This window comes from Pseudorasbora parva, chromosome 13 (assembly GCF_024679245.1).
Source record: "Pseudorasbora parva isolate DD20220531a chromosome 13, ASM2467924v1, whole genome shotgun sequence".
In the NCBI taxonomy this organism is placed as follows: domain Eukaryota; kingdom Metazoa; phylum Chordata; class Actinopteri; order Cypriniformes; family Gobionidae; genus Pseudorasbora; species Pseudorasbora parva.
Genome location: NC_090184.1, coordinates 29,480,062 through 29,502,054, shown reverse-complemented (window position 1 = coordinate 29,502,054; position 21,993 = coordinate 29,480,062). Strand labels below are relative to the sequence as shown.

Sequence of the window (21,993 nt, the reverse complement as noted above, 5' to 3'; positions counted from 1 at the left end):
TTGTAAAAAATTAAAGTCAGACTTGCGAGAGATAAAGTCAGAATTTACATAACATGACAATTTTTCTCAGAATTGTGAGGTATAAACTAACAATTGTGAGAGATGAAGTCAGAATTGCGAGAGATGAAGTCAGAAATGACATGACAATTTTTTCTCAGAATTGTTAGATATAAACTAGCAATTGCGAGAGATGAAGTCAGACTTGCGAGAGATGAAGTCAGACTTGCGCGAGATGAAGTCAGACTTGCGGGAGATGAAGTCAGACTTGCGGGAGATGAAGTCAGACTTGCGGGAGATGAAGTCAGACTTGCGGGAGATGAAGTCAGACTTGCGAGAGATGAAGTCAGACTTGCGAGAGATGAAGTCAGACTTGCGAGAGATGAAGTCAGACTTGCGAGGGAAAGTCAGAATTGCGAGAGATGAAGTCAGACTTGCGAGAGATGAAGTCAGACTTGCGAGAGATGAAGTCAGTCTTGCGAGAGATGAAGTCAGTCTTGCGAGAGATGAAGTCAGTCTTGCGAGAGATGAAGTCAGACTTGCGAGAGATGAAGTCAGACTTGCGAGAGATGAAGTCAGACTTGCGAGGGAAAGTCAGAATTGCGAGAGATGAAGTCAGACTTGCGAGAGATGAAGTCAGACTTGCGAGAGATGAAGTCAGTCTTGCGAGAGATGAAGTCAGACTTGCGGGAGATGAAGTCAGACTTGCGGGAGATGAAGTCAGACTTGCGAGAGATGAAGTCAGACTTGCGAGAGATGAAGTCAGACTTGCGAGAGATGAAGTCAGACTTGCGAGAGATGAAGTCAGACTTGCGAGGGAAAGTCAGACTTGCGAGGGAAAGTCAGACTTGCGAGAGATGAAGTCAGACTTGCGAGAGATGAAGTCAGTCTTGCGAGAGATGAAGTCAGACTTGCGAGAGATGAAGTCAGCCTTGCGAGAGATGAAGTCAGCCTTGCGAGAGATGAAGTCAGCCTTGCGAGAGATGAAGTCAGACTTGCGAGAGATGAAGTCAGAATTGCGAGAGAAAGTCAGTCTTGCGAGAGATGAAGTCAGACTTGCGAGAGATGAAGTCAGTCTTGCGAGAGATGAAGTCAGTCTTGCGAGAGATGAAGTCAGAAATGACATGACAACAATTTTTCTCAGAATTGTTAGATATAAACTAGCAATTGCGAGAGATGAAGTCAGACTTGCGAGAGATAAAGTCAGACTTGCGAGAGATGAAGTCAGACTTGCGAGGGAAAGTCAGACTTGCGAGAGATGAAGTCAGACTTGCGAGAGATGAAGTCAGACTTGCGAGAGATGAAGTCAGACTTGCGAGAGATGAAGTCAGTCTTGCGAGAGATGAAGTCAGACTTGCGGGAGATGAAGTCAGACTTGCGGGAGATGAAGTCAGACTTGCGAGAGATGAAGTCAGACTTGCGAGAGATGAAGTCAGACTTGCGAGAGATGAAGTCAGTCTTGCGAGAGATGAAGTCAGTCTTGCGAGAGATGAAGTCAGTCTTGCGAGAGATGAAGTCAGACTTGCGAGGGAAAGTCAGAATTGCGAGAGATGAAGTCAGAATTGCGAGAGATGAAGTCAGACTTGCGAGAGATGAAGTCAGACTTGCGAGAGATGAAGTCAGACTTGCGAGAGATGAAGTCAGACTTGCGAGAGATGAAGTCAGACTTGCGAGAGATGAAGTCAGACTTGCGAGAGATGAAGTCAGACTTGCGAGAGATGAAGTCAGACTTGCGAGAGATGAAGTCAGACTTGCGAGAGATGAAGTCAGACTTGCGAGGGAAAGTCAGAATTGCGAGAGGTGAAGTCAGAAATGACATGACATAATTTTTCTCAGAATTGTTAGATATAAACTAGCAATTGAGAGAGATGAAGTCAGACTTGCGAGAGATAAAATCAGACTTGCGAGGGAAAGTCAGAATTGCGAGAGATGAAGTCAGAAATGACATGACATAATTTTTCTCAGAATTGTTAGATATAAACTGCGAGAGATGAAGTCAGACTTGCGAGAGATGAAGTCAGACTTGCGGGAGATGAAGTCAGACTTGCGGGAGATGAAGTCAGGCTTGCGAGAGATGAAGTCAGACTTGCGGGAGATGAAGTCAGACTTGCGGGAGATGAAGTCAGGCTTGCGAGAGATGAAGTCAGGCTTGCGAGAGATGAAGTCAGGCTTGCGAGAGATGAAGTCAGACTTGCGAGAGATGAAGTCAGACTTGCGAGAGATGAAGTCAGACTTGCGGGAGATGAAGTCAGACTTGCGAGAGATGAAGTCAGGCTTGCGAGAGATGAAGTCAGACTTGCGAGAGATGAAGTCAGACTTGCGAGAGATGAAGTCAGACTTGCGAGAGATGAAGTCAGACTTGCGAGAGATGAAGTCAGACTTGCGAGAGATGAAGTCAGACTTGCGAGAGATGAAGTCAGACTTGCGAGAGATGAAGTCAGACTTGCGAGTTAACAACTGATGTTAACTGTTTTGACTTTTCTATCTTTCAGAGTTGCTGGAGACAAAAACCATACGGCCGTTCAGTTTCTCCTTCAACACCAGTGACTACCGAATTCTGCACATGGACCAAGACCAAGGCCGGCTCTACCTGGGCAGCCGTGAATATTTGGTCTCCCTTGACATGCAAAATGTCAATAAAGAACCTCTTATCGTAAGACACTTTTTAGACTTATTGTATTATGAAATTCTCTTAATCCTGTTTAAAAAGAAATAAATATTGAGTGGAGTTCATTTACTGTAACTGAACCTTAACCCTCTCAATTGTGTAGTAGTTTCATATTACTTTTGCTACTTTTTTTAGTGAAGTATTTGTGTGTTTTCAGATTCACTGGCCAGCAACAGCACAAAGAAAAGGGGAGTGCAAATTAACTGGCAAAGGTGGACAGGTACAGGCTGTTTTGATTCATTATTGAATCATTTTGACAAAGAAATAGAATCTTTGCTAAACACCTTGTTTTTTTCTCATTTGTGTGTTAACAGGGAGAGTGCGCTAACTTTGTGCGTCTGATTGAGCCGTGGAACAGGACTCACCTGTACACCTGTGGCACAGGAGCATATAGACCCATCTGCACTTTCATCAACAGAGGCTGGAGAGCTGAGGTACACGCATACAAAGACACACCATGTACAGCAGTGTTTATTTTGTGATCGAATTAATGAATAAAATGTTAACAAATGTTTTTTTTTTTTTTCATCAGCAATAGCACTTTGTTGATCATGAATATGATCAAAATGATAACACTTAAAATGTTTTTAATAATTTTTCAACATGTTTGAATATGGTTAGTGTGTGGCCTTTTACAGTTGACAATTTATTCATTCACATTATCATCAACTAATGTTATTTAAATAGACTATAATTATTTACCAGTTGAAAGAACCAAAGGACATTTTTGTCAAAAGATATGACTATAACTGACTAAAACAAAAAAAAATGCTGAAAATGCACTCTGCAGTTCAGTCACTCTTATTGTGTGTGTGTGTGTGTGTGTGTGTGTGTGTGTGTGTGTGTGTGTGTGTGTGTGTGTGTGTGTGTGTGTGTGTGTGTGTGTAGGAATATCTCTTCCGGCTTGTTCCTGGTTATGTGGACTCTGGAAAAGGAAAGTCTCCTTATGATCCCCGGCAGGAAAACGCGGCAGCTCTGATCAGTGAGCTCTCTCTGTCTCTCTCTCTTTCTCCTGCGCTTCCTCTGTCTCTCAAAACAAAAGCATGTAGTCAAACTCCAAAAAACACAAATGTGATTTTGAATATTTTTCTTAAATATAATACTGTTCATAATATATATTTTTTTGTTGTTGAAAGAAGTCTCTTATGCTCACCATGCTCACCTCTTATACTCATATCTCTCGCATACAGTAAAATCTATAAAATTGTGAAATATTATTTAATTATTTAATTAACTAAAATATTTATCTTAAAAAACATTTCTTCTTGTAACATATAAAGAATGAAAGTATTTATTTATTTCAACAAGAACAAAAATTACCAATCCCAAATTTTTGAATGGAGGATGGTTTTTTAATGTGAAGACTTTGCACTTTGTAGAGTAAAAATTATATAATTGTTTAAATCTATAAATTCTAAAGTTTTGATACCTGAATAACAAATAGTAATTTACCCCAGAAATGTTTATGATCTGAATATTGATGACTGTTTCCCCACCAGCATTTAAAAATAAAATTGCCAGGCTGCATTTTTTTTAACGTTTTCACAAAAGTTTCATGGCCCCCAAAATATTATGTTGTATGAATAGTTTTCTTCTAGCTTCATGCTATTTTTTTAATCAGCACTTGAATGTCGGTTTCATTAAAAAAAGCAACATTCTGAGCAAAAACATGAGAAAATCGTGCATCTGGATCAGACTCAGAATGATGATCAAAACATAGAGTAGATGGAGTCATCAACACCCCCAAAGCTTGCACAGTCTTATAGCTCGTCCTGGGTCGACAGTTCACTCTGTAGCTTTAGGCATTTTCGGTTTATATGCTGTTGATGATCCTGGTATTTTCCATATGCATCTGCTTACATATGCTATTGCTTGCTTTTGCTGCGTTTTCACCTGTGTTTTGAGCCAGAGATTCTGTACTCTTTCTGAAGATTTGAACTTGCGCACTGTACCGTCAGAAAATTTAATCAATGGTGGTGAAAGAGTTAAAAGTACTTATCCAGTATTCTTGATGGAAATGGAATTTGTATTCTCGTCATGGAAATGTATTTGTCAAAAGTGTGGGAATTATCCTGTTAAGCAGTAAAAATGGGTATTAATATTGTATAAATTGAGCCAACATGATCTCTCATGTTCTTCATTCTCTCTCTCTCTCTCTCTCTCTCTCTCTCTCTCTCTCTCTCTCTCTCTCTCTCTCTCTCTCTCTCTCTCTCTCTCTCTCTCTCTCTCTCTCTCCCTCTCTCCCTCTCTCCCTCTCTCCCTCTCTCTCTCTCTCTCTCTCTCTCTCTCTCTCTCTCTCTCTCTCTCTCTCTCTCTCTCTCTCTCTCTCTCTCTCTCTCCATTATTTTCAGATGGGAACCTGTATGCTGGGGTGCATGTGGACTTTATGGGTACGGATCCAGCCATCTTCAGAACCCTGGGAGACCGCCCCGCTGTCAGAACAGAGCAGTACGACTCCCGATGGCTGAACGGTACGAACTGAGCAAAGGAGTGAAGTGATTATTAGAGACCGGTGACAAATATTATCCTTTTATCTCTTTGCAAATCTTTTTATCTCCTCATCAGAGCCAGTGTTTATAAAAATCCAGAAAATTCCAGACAGTGCGGAGAAAAATGACGATAAGCTTTACTTCTTCTTTCGGGAGAAGAGTTTAGATGCCTCGGGGGGCAGCGCTCCGAGCGTCCTCGCGAGAGTTGGCCGAGTTTGTCTGGTGAGAAAATCCAGATGCCAGACACAAGACTTGTCTACTTAAGCCACACTCTGACTTAATATTCAACTTTTAATCTTGATGATTTTTTGTCATGCAAATCAGATGAAGCCACGGTTTGTTTAAAGTCTTTATAATCTTTTATCTGTTTGTGTGCTTTCCCTTCAGAATGATGATGGAGGTCAAAGGTCATTGGTGAATAAGTGGACAACGTTCCTTAAAGCACGACTGGTCTGTTCTGTGATTGGTGCAGACGGTGTTGAGACTTACTTTGATGAACTGAGTATGGCATATGTTTTTCCTCTCCTCTGTGATCCCAACATGTCCACAATCAGCTCTCTGTCTGTCTGATGCCTGATATCTGTTTGTCTTAAAGGGGACGTTTTCATCCAGAGGACCCATGATGAACGGAACCCCATCGTGTATGCTGTGTTCTCCACAGCTGGGTGAGATAATCTCTCATGCAAACATATAAAATACTTACACTACTGTTCAAAGGTTTGGGGTTGTTAGGTTTTGTGGGGTGGTTGGGAGGAGGGAGAGAAATCAATAGCTTTTTTCTTTTCTGTTGTTTTTCTTTCTTTCTTTCTTTCTTTCTTTCTTTCTTTCTTTCTTTTTTACAATAAATATTTAATTTCTCCTTTTGACACAGCTATCATATGGAAACTTATAGTGTACAAAGCAAATAAAATTACTTCTCTTGTAGTTTTCTGTTTTTAGAATATGACAGTCACAGTTTCTTTTGTTGTGTTGAAAGGTTGTGTGCCTTTGAAAATGTTATTTGATTGTAAAGCAATACATATTGTAAAATAAATATCACTTCAGTAAGTTCAGTAAATACAATTACCCAAGTAAATAGGCAAGGCATATTCAGGCTCTTATATATGAATTATAAAGTTAAAATATGATTTGGAAAAAGTTCTATTCTTTCAAATCAGGGTTTATATTGATTTTCTTTTGTTAATGTTTGTTAATGCAATTCTTTTTCTTTCTGTTCCTCTCCAGCTCTGTGTTTAAAGGCTCTGCTGTGTGTGTGTACTCAATGGCTGACATCAGAAATGTCTTCAATGGTCCCTTCTCTCACAAACATGGTCACAACTATCAGTGGACACCATACACTGGCAAAATCCCTTACCCTCGCCCGGGGACTGTGAGTGCTGTTAATGAAACCGTTTTAGATCTTATTGTTGATTCTTTGTTGTCATCTCATTCTTTTTTGCACGGTCTGGTTTTCCTTTATTGTTCAGTGTCCTGGAGGAACCTTCACCCCAGATCTTCACACCACTAAAGCCTTCTCTGACGAGGCTGTAAACTTTGTACGTGCTCATCCGCTGATGTATCAACCTATATATCCGATACACAAGCGCCCCCTGGTGGTCAGGACTGGATTTGATTACCGTTTCACTACCATTGCTGTGGATCTGGTGGATGCTGTGGATGGAAGATACGAGGTGCTCTTCTTGGGCACAGGTTAGACTTTTTTGACCATTGTCAGATTCTTCATATTTATTTGCATGCAGGATGAGCATGTGAAGGGGCACTATTGCAACACACGACCTAATGTGCACAAATTATAAAAACATGGCCAGACTCATAGCTTTACTTCTGATTCTTGTTGAACTTTAGACCGTGGAACAGTACAGAAGGTGATTGTCTTACCAAAAGACATTAGCACAACAGAAGAGCTTGTTTTGGAAGAGGTTGAGGTTTTTAAGGTAAAATAAATACAGATTTTTCATGACTTTTTGCTGTTACATAATCAGTTGGCTGGAAATTACCCTAAAATAGCATAATTCATGATTTTAAATGATGTACATTTCTTCTTTAAATTTTTTTTTCAGACTTCAGCAGCTGTTAAAACCCTAAAGATTTCTTCTAAACGGGTAAAAATTACAGTTTTAATAATCCTACATGCTTAAAACCACTGTTGCTTTAGTATTATTAATATACTATTATAGTTTTTTTTAATATTTTGAATTAGACCTTATTTTATATTTTGTTTTCTTTATAAAAGTTTTGGTAATTTAGTTGTATTTTTGTCCTTTTTTTGTTATTTGTATTTATTTTAGTACTTTAACTTAAACTAAGTGAAAATGAGTGTTGCAATTAGCTAAAGTAAGTTTTTTTTTTTTCTTCTTCTTCTTATGTTTCATATTTGATGTTCGAGCTGTGAAACCTAGAAATCAGTACCTGATCTTTTAAATAATATGTGCTTTATCTAAAGCTTTTTGTGTTCCTCTCTTGCGGTTTATAGCAACAGTTGTACGTGTCCTCAGAAAGGGGTCTTACCCAGGTGTCCCTGCACCGGTGTGCTGTTTATGGCAAAGCCTGTTCGGACTGCTGTCTGGCCAGAGACCCTTACTGTGCCTGGGATGGAGAACATTGCTCTGCTTTCACCCCGGCTACCAAGAGGTCAGAGAACATTCTTTTATTTACCTTGACAGGTGCTCCATGATATTAAATGTGTATTTGCAAATAGATATTTAGACTTCATTAGGTGCCAATTTTTATACTCATCGCACAGTCAATTACCATACTATGCCAACCTTTGCATATTGGTTTGGTCTTCAACAGAACTACTTAACCATTACAAAATAAACAGAAGTTAACTTCACAGTGAAAAAAGTCCACAACTTTTAACCATTACCCTCTGTGAATGAATCCGTAGGAGAAGCAGAAGGCAAGATATCAAACACGGAGATCCTTTAAGGCAGTGCAGAGGATTCAACGCTAAAGGTTTGTAAAGAGCCTTTTATATTATATCGAATAACAATGCCAGAGATCTTCAGAAACTTGAATGTGGCCCTTCTCTGATGCTCTCAGTAGAGAAGCGTCTGAGGGAAACGGTGCAGTTTGGGGTTGAGGGGAGCAGCACGTTCCTGGAGTGCCAGCCGCGGTCCCCACAGGCCACCGTCAAATGGCTCTACCAGAAGGACGGCAAGCGGAAAGCAGTAAGACGCTCACGCTCATGTTACCATTATCACTTTTTAAAGAAGTGTCTCCCCCAAAAATCCTAATTCTGACATCATTTACGCTCACTGTACAAAAATGTGGTATAATTTGTGGTGAAAAAAACTGGCAGCTGTAAATTAAGCCTGTTTTATGGATATAACTTTAATTTACAGCACAAATATACCAACCTAACAAAGTACATACATCTGTTTTGTACCTTTATATCACTGACAACTTTCAAATGGTTGCCATGTGTAGAATTAAGGAATAAGAATAAGAGACTTTTCCAGAAGCTGAGGTAAATACTAATAAACAGAAGGTGCACACAGTGTCATGCACACAAACACAAAACACCATCATGGTATGACACAAAATAAAAATAATGCAATATACATTAATTACGATAGGTTACAAAAGATGTAACATAAAACTAGTTTTGGGGGTAAGGCATTACAAGTATTGTTTAGATTTTGTAATCAGATTACCTTTTTTAAGTAACTAGTAAAGTAACATTACTTGTATATTTACAACTAAATATCTGAGTTACTTTTTCAAACAAGTAACACCTGTCCCCATGGTGAGAAAAATCAAGAGTAAGTGCAGAGGCGGTATTGTAGTTCTAAACTAAATGCATTTACTCATCTCACTTGCACAAAAACAGATTTGGTATTCCTCAAAAGAAATAAAAACAGTGAAATGCAAACTCAGAATATTAAACAAATCTACAATAATTACATGTTAAATATACAAATCTCACTTTATTCGCTGATGTGTTTGATGTTAAACCTTCAATGATCCAATTCAATCATACTAAAGAGCAAAAATGACTTTAGGTAAACATCACATTTGTGTGTCTTTCTTTTTGTGCTGAAGTAAGAGTGTTGAACTTTTTTGTGCAATGCGTAAGTCCAACTGTATATAACTAATAAGAACAAAAAATAAACAATGGATTTCAATGAAAAATCATGACATGTGAAGTGTCAAACAAAGAATTCTAAAAACAATGAAACTGAGATGCAATAAAAGAAAATGGGCTCCAATGTTGTTTTGGACCCCATTGACTTTCATTGAGAAATTCTTTAAAATATCTCCTTTGTGTTTCGTCTCATTAATTTAGAGGACATAAAAGACACCTTTTCTTTTTCAGCTCAGTCGAGACAAAGAGGTCTTGAAAACCGGGCATGGCATCCTGCTGAAATCACTCGCCCAATCGGATGCCGGTCTTTACCACTGCCTGGCAACCGAAAACAACTTCAAACACACCGTGGCGCGCATTTCCCTACGGATCCTGGACCGGGAGATCGTGGAAGCGCTGACCGAGTCGGACGTCCCTGTAGAACCAGAGCACCGCCGCCACCATTCCCATCACCACCCTCTGCCCCCGCCCCCTCCCCCTCAGTCCCACCCACCTCTCCAGCTCCACCCGCAGCCTGAAGTGCGTCTCATCAACCAGTACTGCCAGTCCTACAGGCAGCAGATACAAAGCCCACCACACAAAGCCAAACGCAACAACCGCAGGCACACAGGAGAACAGGAAGAGGACGAGCTACAGGCGCAGTGAAGGGAACAGCATCTGGGACCCTGTTGACCTTGTCCGGACCATGTTCCCCATCATTATGTACTTCCTCCAAGCAAACTCCTATTCAGTCCCTTTAATAAAATGATTCATTGGTTTAGATTGATTCATTAGCTGTATCAAACTGTGTCTGAACTAAATTGATTTTCATTTTGAGGTACAGTTTGATGCATTTAGCTCCCCTAACTAATATAAATCTGGCTTAGATGTGCTCATAGTTAGTGTTAAGCTACACTGTTATAAAATAAATCCCTTAAAACATTCAGCCACACCAGCAAAACTACTGCCATATTATGGAAAATATAAGCTATTCCCTTTTAAGATTCAGTACACATATGACTGCATTGTAAATAATATCAGAAACATTTAACAATATGTTTTTGCTTCGCATTATAGAAGCATCAAAAGGTGATTGGGGTCTAATTTAAAGATCGCAGACTCAGTAGGGCATCTCTAAAAACCCAGAAAATTAAACGCAGCATTGGAAGAATTGTTCTAGTATTTTTGAAGATGCCAAGACTGCAAGACTATAATTATAACGCAATATATCTCTGAAGTTTTTGCTTTTCTTGGCATTTGTAGAGTTTTCTATTGGTAAGTCCTTTAAAGAACTGATACATTTGATTGGAACACTAGGAGTGACAATTAAAAATAAAATTCATATATAATATTATAATATTTCAAACATAAAAATAGAAAGTGATTCATTTCATTTTTTGTTTGAATAAATACATTTATAACTTATTTCTGTCATTTTATCTTTAAGTGTCATTTCTAAGTGTCCTCCATACATTTGAGCTTTGGTTTTAGTCTTGATCCGTGAAATTAAAGAGCAACTTCCACCAAAATTCATATTTCTGTATACTTTGCATGGTTAAACATGGTTTCAGATAAAACTTCAGATTGATTATGAATTTAAAATGATTGAAAATAATATTAATAATTAGATTTAAAAATAAAAATAATAAAATGTTTTTACATTTCAAAATATTTATCTAATACTACAAATATTATATATTTTGTCGTCTTTTTGTAGTGGAACAAGCTGCTCTAATTTGTAACGTGATTGGATCATTGCCCTGGAAATATTTTATTAGGACAGAACTGTGGACCAAAATGAAAGTCATGAGATTTTGCAAGAATAAAAATGTTTATAGGTATTATGCATCAGAATCTCTCCCTTGCAACGAATGAAATCAGATATAGCTGTAGTGTGAAAATCCTCAATGCATCCTACACAATATTTCATTGTTGAATGCGAAAGCAACCAAAATACGAGTCGGTTCTCCTCTTGTTGAGTCTTGTATTGTTCGTCCCCCAGAAAACGGAGCTTCCCCTGATTGGAACTTCTGTATATAGATACAGTTTTTCAGTCTGGTCTCTTCTATCTGTGACTCTGGACTCTGAGGATAGTCGGACCACTAAAAAAAACATTCTCATTCTCAATCCATAATCAACATGTTGTATTCCACGGTTTGTCAAATGGTGATATGTGGTCACGTTTTTTTGCTCGTGTATAAACACAGTATCTGTGCTTTGTGTTGTGTGACTGACACATGTACATAGAAAATGTATGTATTCGACTAGTCACTGGTCAGGATTAAAAACTAACCTCCTCTCTTTACTCATCTCTCCCGTGACCCTCTTTCTCTCTCTTTCTCTCACCCACACCATACAACATATTTATTGTGAGAGTGTACATATTCATGCGAGTTGTGCTCTTTGGTGGTGGGACGGGGCTGGTTTTGATGGAAAGTGTAATTTTGAGTATTGTTTATTAACCGGACCAGGACACATGGAGAGATGCTGAGGAGAAAGAGGTAGATGTTTTGGAGCAGTTGTAATGAGTTAATCAGTATTTTAACATTGTAACACATTTCAATTAACCTTGGGGTTCTGAAGAAAAAAAAAATATGGGTAGTAAAGTTGGCATGAAATGTGAGCTGATAATTGTTCTGAATATGCGAGGCACACAACACAGTTCATATTAGCAGTGTTTTAAGCCTGAAATGTCTACCTCTTTGAGCACTTTCTATGGAATATCTCTTAGCACCAAACTAAAACACAAAGGCAAAGAAAAAGTGTTGTATAATTTTCTTCTGGAAACATCGACTTTGTCTGGCCCACTAATGTCATTATGTTTTAAAGGATAAGAGACTCTTTCTCTTCATGTGATGTTGGAGGCATATGTATAATGACTGTGTATAAAAAGCGCTCAATGAAGCGCTCGGTGGTTTTAACCCCAGACATGCTATCTGGACGTGAAGGGTGGAGAACAAACTCTAAAGTCCAAACCACATTTCTTTCCTCTCCACAGAGATGTTATTGTGCTAAATTACATCCGAGTCTGTCTCTGAGGAACTTTAATGCCACATAGAGTTTCTTCGTCCTGTTGTGTCTTTTCTTTGGTGTTGGCTGTTGAACTAAAAAGAAACTTCCTAAATATGGTTGCTTCCTGAATATTTCCTCTTTGTATTTACAGATGTTTGTGTATGTTAATGTGATTGTTTGTGATAAATATTATTTTATTATCATGGTATTCTGGAGTTTGGGAGTCATAATAGGTGTTTTTTAAAGCAATAACAATAAACTGCTGTTTTCGTTTTTATCCATTTTTTTCTGTCTCAACAACTGACATTTTATATTAATATATAATACAGACATGGCTTAGGCCTAGTCCCAGACTAAAATACACGTTTGAGCTGTTTTAACTGAAAGCAGCTTGCACTGACTTTTCCTAAAATATGTCAGTTCCATTGTTTTGTGTCAGTATGCACAGATTGCACACCAGTAATGTTTTTTATGAGGCACGTTTAAAAAAAAAACAGCTACTTAAATTGAACTAAGGCCTAATCCTAAACCCTGTCTGTGAAACCTGGCCTAAATTATATTTTAACAAAACTGCTTTAAAACATTACAAATAGTACAATAATACTTTTAAACTCTTGTTACTTGTACTTCCACATTAGCCCTATAGAGGGAGTTCCTGTGCAGCCCACAAATATACAAACACGTCTTGACAAAACTTGATATATCTTACCTTGACAAGAATAACATTACTGGGTTTGTGGTTAAGGGAGAGAGATTTGGAAAAGGACAGTTGTTGAGTTAAAAGTATGCGCAAACAGAAGGAAATATCCAACATAAAGCTGTGGTTAAGCTTGGCGGCCCTCCTGTTTGGATGAAATCTAACACCACTCCTGGTTTGGCTCAACTGAAGTTCCTTCTTCCTGAATGAACTCAAATTGAACCACTACTGCACAAAGACATACCAGTCTTTGAAACAAGATTGAGACAAACTGCAAAACAGGCTTGAAATCAAGCCATCATCAGAGTTAGGTTTATATTGTTTTATTGGATTTCTAGTAGAAAACCAGATTATTCAGTGTGACTTTAATCTGGAATAAAAGATTTCATGCCTATTGAGAAATGGTTTCGATTGAGCATCACCATCTTTAAGAGCTCTTTGTGCTGATTCAGATGGCAGAAGTGTGTGAACCGAGAGCAGAGAGAAGCATTAGGCTAGTCGTCCCATTCATCCTCTTCCTCTTCATCACCCCCATCATCTTCTTCATCATCTGAAGATAGCAAAGAAATATAAAATACATCAAAAAGATTCAGTGAATCACTAGCCCATGAAATTAGTGTTGGGGTAACGCATTACAAGTGATGCTAGTTATGTAATCAGATTAGTAAAGTAACACACTAATATATTTATAACTAAATATCTGAGATACTTTTCAAATAAGTAGCCTAATGCAAGTTACTAGTTTTCCATTTATTGACTGACACCTCTTTCTGCACCTATGTCAAGAGAAATCAGGAGTACTCTGCAAAGGCATTGTGTGGTGTGTGTAAACATGATGCTTTCTTATTGTAGTTCTATATTTATATCTTATTGTATGAACAGTCATTTACTCATCGCACTTGAACAAAAACAGATTCTGTATTTCTCAAAATTAATTCAAAAAGTGAAATGCAATCTCACAATATTACACAAACTGCAATAGTTCAATTTGTTAAATAATACTAATATACATTATGTATTTAATCTCACTTTATTAGCCAGTGTCTTTGCTGCTGACCTTCGATGATCCGATTCAATCATACTGTGCAAAAATTACTTCAGATAAACATCACATTTGTGTCTCTTTCTTTGTTCTTCTTTTTTTTCAATGCTAGTGCACAGTGTAAATGTTAGCGCCATCTATCGTGAGGTTGTGAATTGCAACCGCCTACTGCTCACCCCTTCCTTTTGAAGCAAGGGGGTAATCTAGCACTCAGAAAGCGTTCCACCCATGGGGGCGGCCATTGCTAACCAAGCCATCACCTGCTGTTAGCATCCCATTGACTCCCATTCATTTTTGAGTCACTTTGACAGTGAATAACTTTACATCTGAGGCGTTTAAAGACTCCATTTGTCCATTGTTTATTTCTAAAGAAACACGACAATGCATAAAAGGCTCCATTACCTTGTATCTTATACTATCGCCCCGTAGAAGCTGTTTTTTTGTAAAAATTGGCTAACGATTGCGTCATAACCAACGCGACTCTGTCGCACAGTTGAGAAATTACCTTATAGACAGGAGGAGACGCTCAGAAACAATCTTTTACTGTCTATGAGGCAGTAGGGGGGGGACGTGAAGACATAAAGTCCGATAAAGTCAAGGGAGAAGAATGGGGAGAAGCCCATAGTGAGCCAAAAGCAACGGGAGAAAATATTTAAACAACGTGATTCAGATTTTTACTTTCCACAACTGCAACTGTCTAGACAGGTTGCTTACGTCACATCTACGTCGTCAAGCTCAGTCTTAGCCTGCGCAGTTCGCTCAGCCAAGTGGGTGCTTCTAATTGACCTCACTTTCCGCCGTTGAAGTCTATGGGAATGCTCTGTCTATTTCTTTTACTGTCTATGTTTCGAAGCACATAGAGAAGCTGAAAGGTTTTTCTGATCTGAGGTACGCCCTCTACTGTACCGGCGAGGCTTATTCATTAATTGCTAATCACAAGTCATTCAACAGGTTATCTTATATAGTTATTATTTGTAAAAGTGTGAAAAAAAACCTAAGATTTATTAAATGAGTTACCTGAGGAATGTATAACTTTACTCCTTTTCTGCATCACCATCATCAGAGCACCCACAATTCCCTCTGAAGACTCATCTTGAGCTGGAGCATTATTGTCCGGGGATTCAGACACCTGAGATAAACACCATATTGATTATTCACAACAAAGCAAAGTATAATGCTTATATGAACTATTATCTCATGAAAATAGGTCACGTACATTCTTTAGCGCACGTCCACGACGAATTTCCTCCAATAAAGTTCCACGTCCTCCAGCACCAGATGGAGGAGGAGGTGGAGCTGAGCTGGAAGGGCTACTGGGGAAGTTAGCAGCTGAAGAAGGTGGGGGTGGAGGAGGAGGTGGGGGTGGAGGCGGTGCACCTCCACCCATAGGTGGAGGAGGAGGTTTGTGACTGTGGCTGGGTGGTGGTGGCGGAAGAGAGGATGGCATCGGGGGTGGAGCCCCAGAGCGGCCTCCAGGTGGCGGTGGGCCGCGATGCGGAGGTCCAGGACAGCGCGCAGGTGGTGCAGGGCGTCCGGGTGGGCCTGGGACTGGGGGAAGCCCACCACGGGGTGGAGGAGGTGCAGGGGCAGAATGAGGACCTCCTGGAACAAGTTTTAACATTTTGATAAAGAAATACAAGCTTCAAAATAAATTCCAAATATTCCACATAGGAATATTATATAAGTAAACAACATTTTGCATTTTAAAACGAGCTTACCCTGTTTCCTCATTTCTTCTTTTACTGCATCCAGCCCTCCAGATTCCTCAATGAAGTCATAGATTAGTTTAGATGTTTCTTTATCTGCCAGCTGGGCATCACTGATACCAGCACTGTTGAACAGTTTCTTCAGGTCAGGGTCGAGATTGTTGGTCTGGAGGGGCCAAAGTCAGTGTTCATATAAATATTACTTTTTAAATTTTAGAATTTTGCTATTTGCTATATCAGAATAAGCACCAAAGATCAGTTTATGTGACTAAATTTGTTTTATACATTAAGGAAAAAAGACAATTCTTACATCAAACCCAGAGTTTGGATCCCACCCAATATGAGTGACGTGTCTATAAAGGAAGGAGTGGCACAGACAGCATCACTTCAAACAGATGGAACAAAAGCACAAGGTGAGTGTCCAACTTATGGTAAAACTTTCTTACTTGAATCCACTAGGAGCTCCAATATCTGCCTTAGTGAGCTTCGGGCCTTTCTTCTTTTTCTTTTTGTCTTTTTTGCTTAGGGAGATTGAAGCTGGTGCGGGGGTCGGCACTGGGGGAGAGCGGTACCTCGATGCAACAATATCTGGGTTCTGGATGTCCACTGTGGTCATTACACTTGGCTGTGAAACTGGACCTGATTAACAGACATAGTTGATTAAACCCTTGTATTTATTATATTATATATTATATATGAGAAATCAACTTTCCTTTGAGCCTTTGATATATAAAAGTTAATCGTGATATAAGAATATCCTGTACATTTTGAAAACTTCCTTGTTAGTCAAAGAAAAGCTTTTATAGACACCAGGCCCAGAAAACGAGAGCTCTCAAATATATATTGATCAATGACGTAATAGAACGGGGAAATGCCGCCTCAACAGATAAATATGCACGCCTGCTTCTGAATCCCCGTGGAGCTAAACGGACCATGTTACCGAGCAATAAACATGCCGAAGATATCAAGATATTGCGCTGTGCTCTGTTTGCTTCGTTTCAATGCGGAATCGTTTGTAAACAAGACACAGTTCGGTACTGGATTTGCAGACATATTGAGATTAAAACAATGCTGTGCCTTCTATATTGGTTACGACAGGAATGGTGCAAAACACTTATGTGAGTAAAACATGTTTTGTTTTTATATAATATAGTATTGCATTGTTACAGATAATTTTGAGTATGTGTACTTGTCTAAAAGACGATACCTTAGCACTGTCACAGGCTGGAGAATCCTTTATTTGTTGGTTCATTGAGATTTGGGATCAGACTCGTAGGTTATGGGCCAGGGCTCACAAAGCCCAATATCCCAGGGCTATGGGTTTTCCAGACGGGCTACTAAAATGTAAGCCTCTCGGCAGGCCGGTCAATCTTAAATAGTGAAATAATATTCCTTTCTTGATCTGCATTGTTCACTCTCTTCACTTGATATCTGAAGCACACGTGTGTGAGGTTCATGCTTATAGCCACTGATAGGGCGAGTCAAGTAATAAAAAATAATATTCCAATCAATCGCGGGTGGATGAGAGTTAAATCATTGTGTTTGTTTGATAAAGACGTTTTGCAAGCCCTGTGAGATAATTATTCCGGTTGGCGCTTTCAAAACAATCCCTCTCTCATGTAAACTGACAGAGGAGCAGAAGCTCATTAAATATGCAAATCTTATCCAATCCTAGCCGAGGCCGTTTACTTCCAAGTCTTCAGCTTGGCACGCCCATTAAAACAGAGCATTCAGAAGAGAGCCTCAAAACCAGTGTAGAACATAGCCTATTACTTAAAGACCACACAAACTTCATTAGTTGACCTCAGACAACAGTATAAAAAAGCCAGTTCATGACACCTTTAATGAATATAGACCTTGTGAAATCTTCAGGATGAATTAAAGGGATAGTTCATCTAAAAATAAAAGTTCTGTCATTGGTTATTGACCCTCTTGTTGTTCCAAATCTGTTTGATTTGTTAAATCTTTCTTTTGCTGAAAATATCCTGAAAAACACAGGGGTCTAAAACACTAAAACACTGAGCGTCATTGTACAGTCATGTTCAAAAGTTTACATACCCCTGACAGAATCTGCAAAAATTTGAATGATTTTAACAAAATAAAAGGGATCATATAAGTGCATGCTATTTTTTTTTATTTAATAATGTCCTGAATACGATTATTTGACATAAAAGATGTTTAGACAAGACAAGACTCTTCACTCTTCCTGAATTAAAAAAAATGACCATTCAAAAGTTTATGATTCTTAATACTGTGTCTTGCTCCCTGGATGATCCACAGCTGTCTTTTTGTTTTCTGGTGGTTGCTTTTGAGTCCCTTGTTTGTCCTGAGCAGTTAAACTGCCCAATGTTCTTCAGGTCCTGCAAAGTCTTCAGTTTTCCAGCATCACTTGCATATTCATAGTTTTAAGTTACCGTGAACAACACACAGTACTAATTCAGTATAAATTCACCTGCTTTTTTGTCTCAAGAACTATATGGAAACGTTGTCTATGTAAAGTATCTTATTCAGGACAGTACATATAAATAAAAAATAACATGCACTGTTATGATTCCTCTTATTTTGTTAAAAATCATTAACATTTTTACATATTCTGAAAGGGATGTGTGTGTGTGTGTGTGTGTGTGTGTGTGTGTGTGTGTGTGTGTGTGTGTGTGTGTGTGTGAGCCTGTTTATGTGGTTTATGAGGACACAAATTTGTATAACTACATGGGTATTACACTGGTATTACACTATAAATGTGGTTTATGAGGACATATCAAATGTCCTCATAATTCAAATGGCCTTAAAAACATACTAAATGATGTTTTTTTGAGAAAGTAAAAATGCAGAATGTTTCCTGTGATCAGTAGGTTTAGGGGCAGGGGCAGTGTAAGGGGATAGAAAATACGGTTTGTACAGTATAAAAACCATTACGCCTATGGAGAGTCCCTGTAAACCACATAGACCAACATGTGTGTGTGTGTGTGTGTGTGTGTGTGTGTGTGTGTGTGTGTGTGTGTGTGTGTGTGTGTGTGTGTGTGTGTGTGTGTGTGTGTGTGTGTGTGTGTGTGTGTGTGTGTGTGTGTGTGTGTGTGTGTGTGTGTGTGTGTGTGTGTGTGTGTGTGTGTATACACACTGTGAATTTCTTTATATATTTTATTCCACAAAAAAGTACAGGAATGGAACAATGTGATGGTCAGGCAAGTAAATGATGTAAAAATGATTATTTTCATTTTTGCGTGAAATCTTTAAATCTTTTAAAAGTGACTCACCATTTGTTGGAGGGATTTGTTGTAGTGGCGGATTTTCTGTTAATAAAAAAATTGTCTTAAAATGTTAATTTATAAATTGATAGTAAGTGCATGATTCAGTTTAAGACACGTACCTTCAGATGGAGCATGCTGTCTTTTTTCTAAATATGCATGTATAAAAAAAAAAGACACAAGGAGATACTGATAAAATACTGTTCTTAAGGGTAATGATCCTAACAGATCCTAACATACATACAAGTATATGTAAAATATGAATGAGAATGACAGTAACTGACCCTGGCGGTTGAATCTCTGATTAATCTTCTCCTTAGTGACATTTCCAAACACTTCAGCTTCTGCCTCACTGGCAAAGTTCAAACCGACCTGACAGTCCTGAGACACAATTAAAGTGCTTTTAAATATACGTTAGATCTCTCAGATTTTGCATAGAGAGAATATCTGACAACGTTTTAAAATCAATTAAAAACTTAAAGCAGACATTTCTGATGATGTCAGTTTGGCTTAACTCAAATAGTTATTTAGAATGTCTAAAAATATTGAGTTTTGGCTTGAATTCAAGAATTTAAAAGGAGTCTGTACCCACATCAGCAGCAAAGCTGTGGAAGAACCTCACTGGACAGGAATATATCATCTGATTATACAACTCCTGCTCCCAGACCATTTTACCTTCCTGACAAAAATAAATAAATGAAATGAAAACACACACACACATATACATATCAAAGTCTTAATGGTGCTACCACAACGTGTCTTCATGAACTGAGTTAAGTTGAGCTCCTGTGACTCAGAACTCAAAGCAGAAGTGTATCTTTATTTAATTTCAGCCTTTGGTTACAGGTCATCTCTGGTCATGCTAAAAGAAGTCAGCTTAAATCAATTTATTCTCATTTAACCTCAGCAAGAGAGCATCTCTATGTAGTTGCAATTCTAAGTATGTTTGTTAAGCTGTTTTTTTTTTACTCTATAAAAATCTGAATTTCTAACCTTTATGTCATAGAGCCGGATGTAATATGAACGTTTAGGATTGTCCTTAACGAAACACACGACTCCTGTATGTTGGAGACTCCATTGGGCCGGACTGTGAGGAAGAGCCATGTACAACTGAACGACCGCTGTGGCCATGCTCTGCGTTTACACATAAACAAACACAATAAACGAACATAAATGTGCATTAATAAAAGTTAAATCAGTGAAGTACAATGAAAGCTCGAGCAAAGACATCAGCATCCTCTACAACAACAGGAAGTGGCCTCATACAGCATTTCCTGTCGCTCTCCAGTTAAACTTTGCAGGCGCAAACATCAATCGTTAATTCAAACAGGTTAACAATGTTGTGAAATGTACATTTGGAAACAATCGAACTATCCTTTAATGATAATAGAAGTTTTGCTGGTTGGAAATAATTGCAAAAATCATAACACATTGTATTAAATAGTGTAGCTGTTACAGCAAATTCTGTCATAGACAGGTTTTGTATGCATTCTCTGCACCTTTTTTCACACAGGCAACAAAAGAACTTGACATGCTAAGTGTCACTTTGACCTTTAACTGGCATCAACAGTAGCAGCTCTAATCTCATCTGTCACCTCTGCTTCATGTCTCTCCTATCAGGACTTTCTGTTTTACACCTGATTGATTTATATCCCCAAAATCAGATTTTTGACGCTTTGTGGGACAGAATGCCCATCTGTGATTGGCCTTCGAATCAAAGTTACTTCACTCACCACACATCTCCTTCCCAGCAGCTCCAGCAGGCGTTCGTTCTCCTGGCTGCTGAGGAGAGAACTGGGCATGTTCTCCTGGCCTTTGGTTTTTCCTTTACTCATCTCTCCTTGATGAAATGGACACTCTGATCTTGGGACTCCACGCCTGGGGCCCCTACTCGGCCCACAGAACCTGTCTGAGTCCTTTTTGGGATAGGCAAATGATTTGGAGGAACCGTTGCTTCCGTGTTCTAATCTGATGTAAATGCACCACAGCAAAAGAGAACAGGAAGAACAAAACCACTGCGCAGATCTGCTCTCAGAATGCCAGTGACAGGCACGTGTTCCTTCGCTCATATTAAAGAGGAGGAGCAACATGTATACACAAACAATACCTACGAAATGTTTGGAAGCATTAACATTTTTTAAATGTTTTTGAAAGAAGTATCTTATGCTAACCATAGGGCTGCATTTATTTGATCAAACAAACTGTTAAATATTAATATAGCAAAATATTATTACAAATTAAAAAAATACTTTCTATTTGAATATATTTTAAAATGTATTTTATTCCTGTGATGGTAAAGATGAATTTTCAGAATCATTCCTCCAGTCTTCAGTGTCACATGATCCTTCAGAAATCATTCTAGTATGCTGATTTGGTGCTTAAGAAACATTCGTATAAAATAATCCAATAATCGTATTAAAAAAGTAGTCAGAATACATTATCGAAAATAAGTAAATTAAAAATAATAATAATCAGAATCATAATGTTCTTTGGAAACAGACTATACAATTTGCAAGTAAACCTTGCAAGCAACTCAGTATAATTTAAAATAATAATATATATATGACAACATATGTGTGTGTGTGTGTGTATGAGTAAATAATCAATACAATAATGGAACATGTTGAATATTTATAATGCAATATATTTTGTTTATGAATGGCCAACCAACGTTTTCTTTTCTTTTTTAAATAAATCCTAAATGTAAAGTTATAAGTATGAATATGTGAATCTGAATACAGGCCTATAGTTAAATCTGAAAAAAATAAATGTGAATTTTGTGAACAAACCCAGAAATTGGGTTGTTTAAATGGGTCCATTCACTCTGGGTTCAAACAACCCAATATCTGCAGTTTGTCATTTTTCAACCCAGCTTGAGTTGGTTTTAACCCAGCATTTACATGAGTAATATGAAATAAATATAATAAATCCTGAAAAGTTATAATTCTGAAAATATGAATGTAAATCTTCTGTAATAATTCATGATTTATATTTATATATTCAGAATTAATTCACATTTATTTTTTCAGATTTAACCATAGGCCTGTATTCAGATTTTTTATATTTATTAC

General features: G+C 38.2%; 2 protein-coding genes across 4 annotated transcripts in view; one reads left to right on the top strand and one right to left on the bottom strand.

Moving 5' to 3' along the window:
- Positions 1-12,509, top strand: part of sema3gb (sema domain, immunoglobulin domain (Ig), short basic domain, secreted, (semaphorin) 3Gb) — a 47,476-nt gene extending 34,967 nt beyond the window's left edge. For 2 of the 3 annotated variants that reach the window (XM_067413834.1, XM_067413833.1), the window contains 16 exons: positions 2,490-2,650; positions 2,823-2,885; positions 2,980-3,099; positions 3,554-3,647; positions 5,017-5,136; positions 5,231-5,376; positions 5,542-5,656; positions 5,750-5,819; positions 6,379-6,523; positions 6,621-6,843; positions 7,000-7,088; positions 7,215-7,256; positions 7,628-7,785; positions 8,042-8,109; positions 8,197-8,324; positions 9,473-12,509. In XM_067413834.1, coding sequence (XP_067269935.1) covers positions 2,490-2,650; positions 2,823-2,885; positions 2,980-3,099; positions 3,554-3,647; positions 5,017-5,136; positions 5,231-5,376; positions 5,542-5,656; positions 5,750-5,819; positions 6,379-6,523; positions 6,621-6,843; positions 7,000-7,088; positions 7,215-7,256; positions 7,628-7,785; positions 8,042-8,109; positions 8,197-8,324; positions 9,473-9,886 — 2,156 coding nt within the window. In that variant the 3' untranslated portion in view covers positions 9,887-12,509. The remainder of the gene's footprint in view (positions 1-2,489; positions 2,651-2,822; positions 2,886-2,979; positions 3,100-3,553; positions 3,648-5,016; positions 5,137-5,230; positions 5,377-5,541; positions 5,657-5,749; positions 5,820-6,378; positions 6,524-6,620; positions 6,844-6,999; positions 7,089-7,214; positions 7,257-7,627; positions 7,786-8,041; positions 8,110-8,196; positions 8,325-9,472) is intronic. The other variant, XM_067413835.1, reaches the window with a different exon arrangement.
- Positions 12,510-13,236: 727 nt separating this feature from the next.
- Positions 13,237-20,923, bottom strand: wasb (WASP actin nucleation promoting factor b). Its single transcript, XM_067413832.1, has 12 exons — positions 20,656-20,923; positions 19,916-20,056; positions 19,515-19,601; positions 19,207-19,303; positions 19,045-19,071; positions 18,932-18,967; positions 16,124-16,316; positions 15,988-16,030; positions 15,690-15,843; positions 15,188-15,573; positions 14,989-15,100; positions 13,237-13,479 (listed from the first exon to the last, which is right to left on the bottom strand). The coding sequence occupies exons 1-12, from the start codon at positions 20,755-20,757 to the stop codon at positions 13,424-13,426; spliced, it is 1,434 nt and encodes a 477-aa protein (XP_067269933.1). The 5' UTR covers positions 20,758-20,923; the 3' UTR covers positions 13,237-13,423.
- Between the last annotated feature and the right edge of the window lie 1,070 nt (positions 20,924-21,993).

What these genes read in the sequence shown, in the direction of transcription:
- wasb (XM_067413832.1), bottom strand. Translation starts at nt 20,757, where the DNA reads ATGAGTAAAGGAAAAACCAAAGGCCAGGAGAACATGCCCAGTTCTCTC. An exon ending in TCCACAGCTTTGCTGCTGAT is followed by an intron (nt 19,304 to 19,514) that starts GTGGGTACAGAC and finishes ATTGTGTCTCAG; the next exon opens with GACTGTCAGGTCGGTTTGAA. An exon ending in GGAGCTCCTAGTGGATTCAA is followed by an intron (nt 16,031 to 16,123) that starts GTAAGAAAGTTT and finishes CTTCCTTTATAG; the next exon opens with ACACGTCACTCATATTGGGT.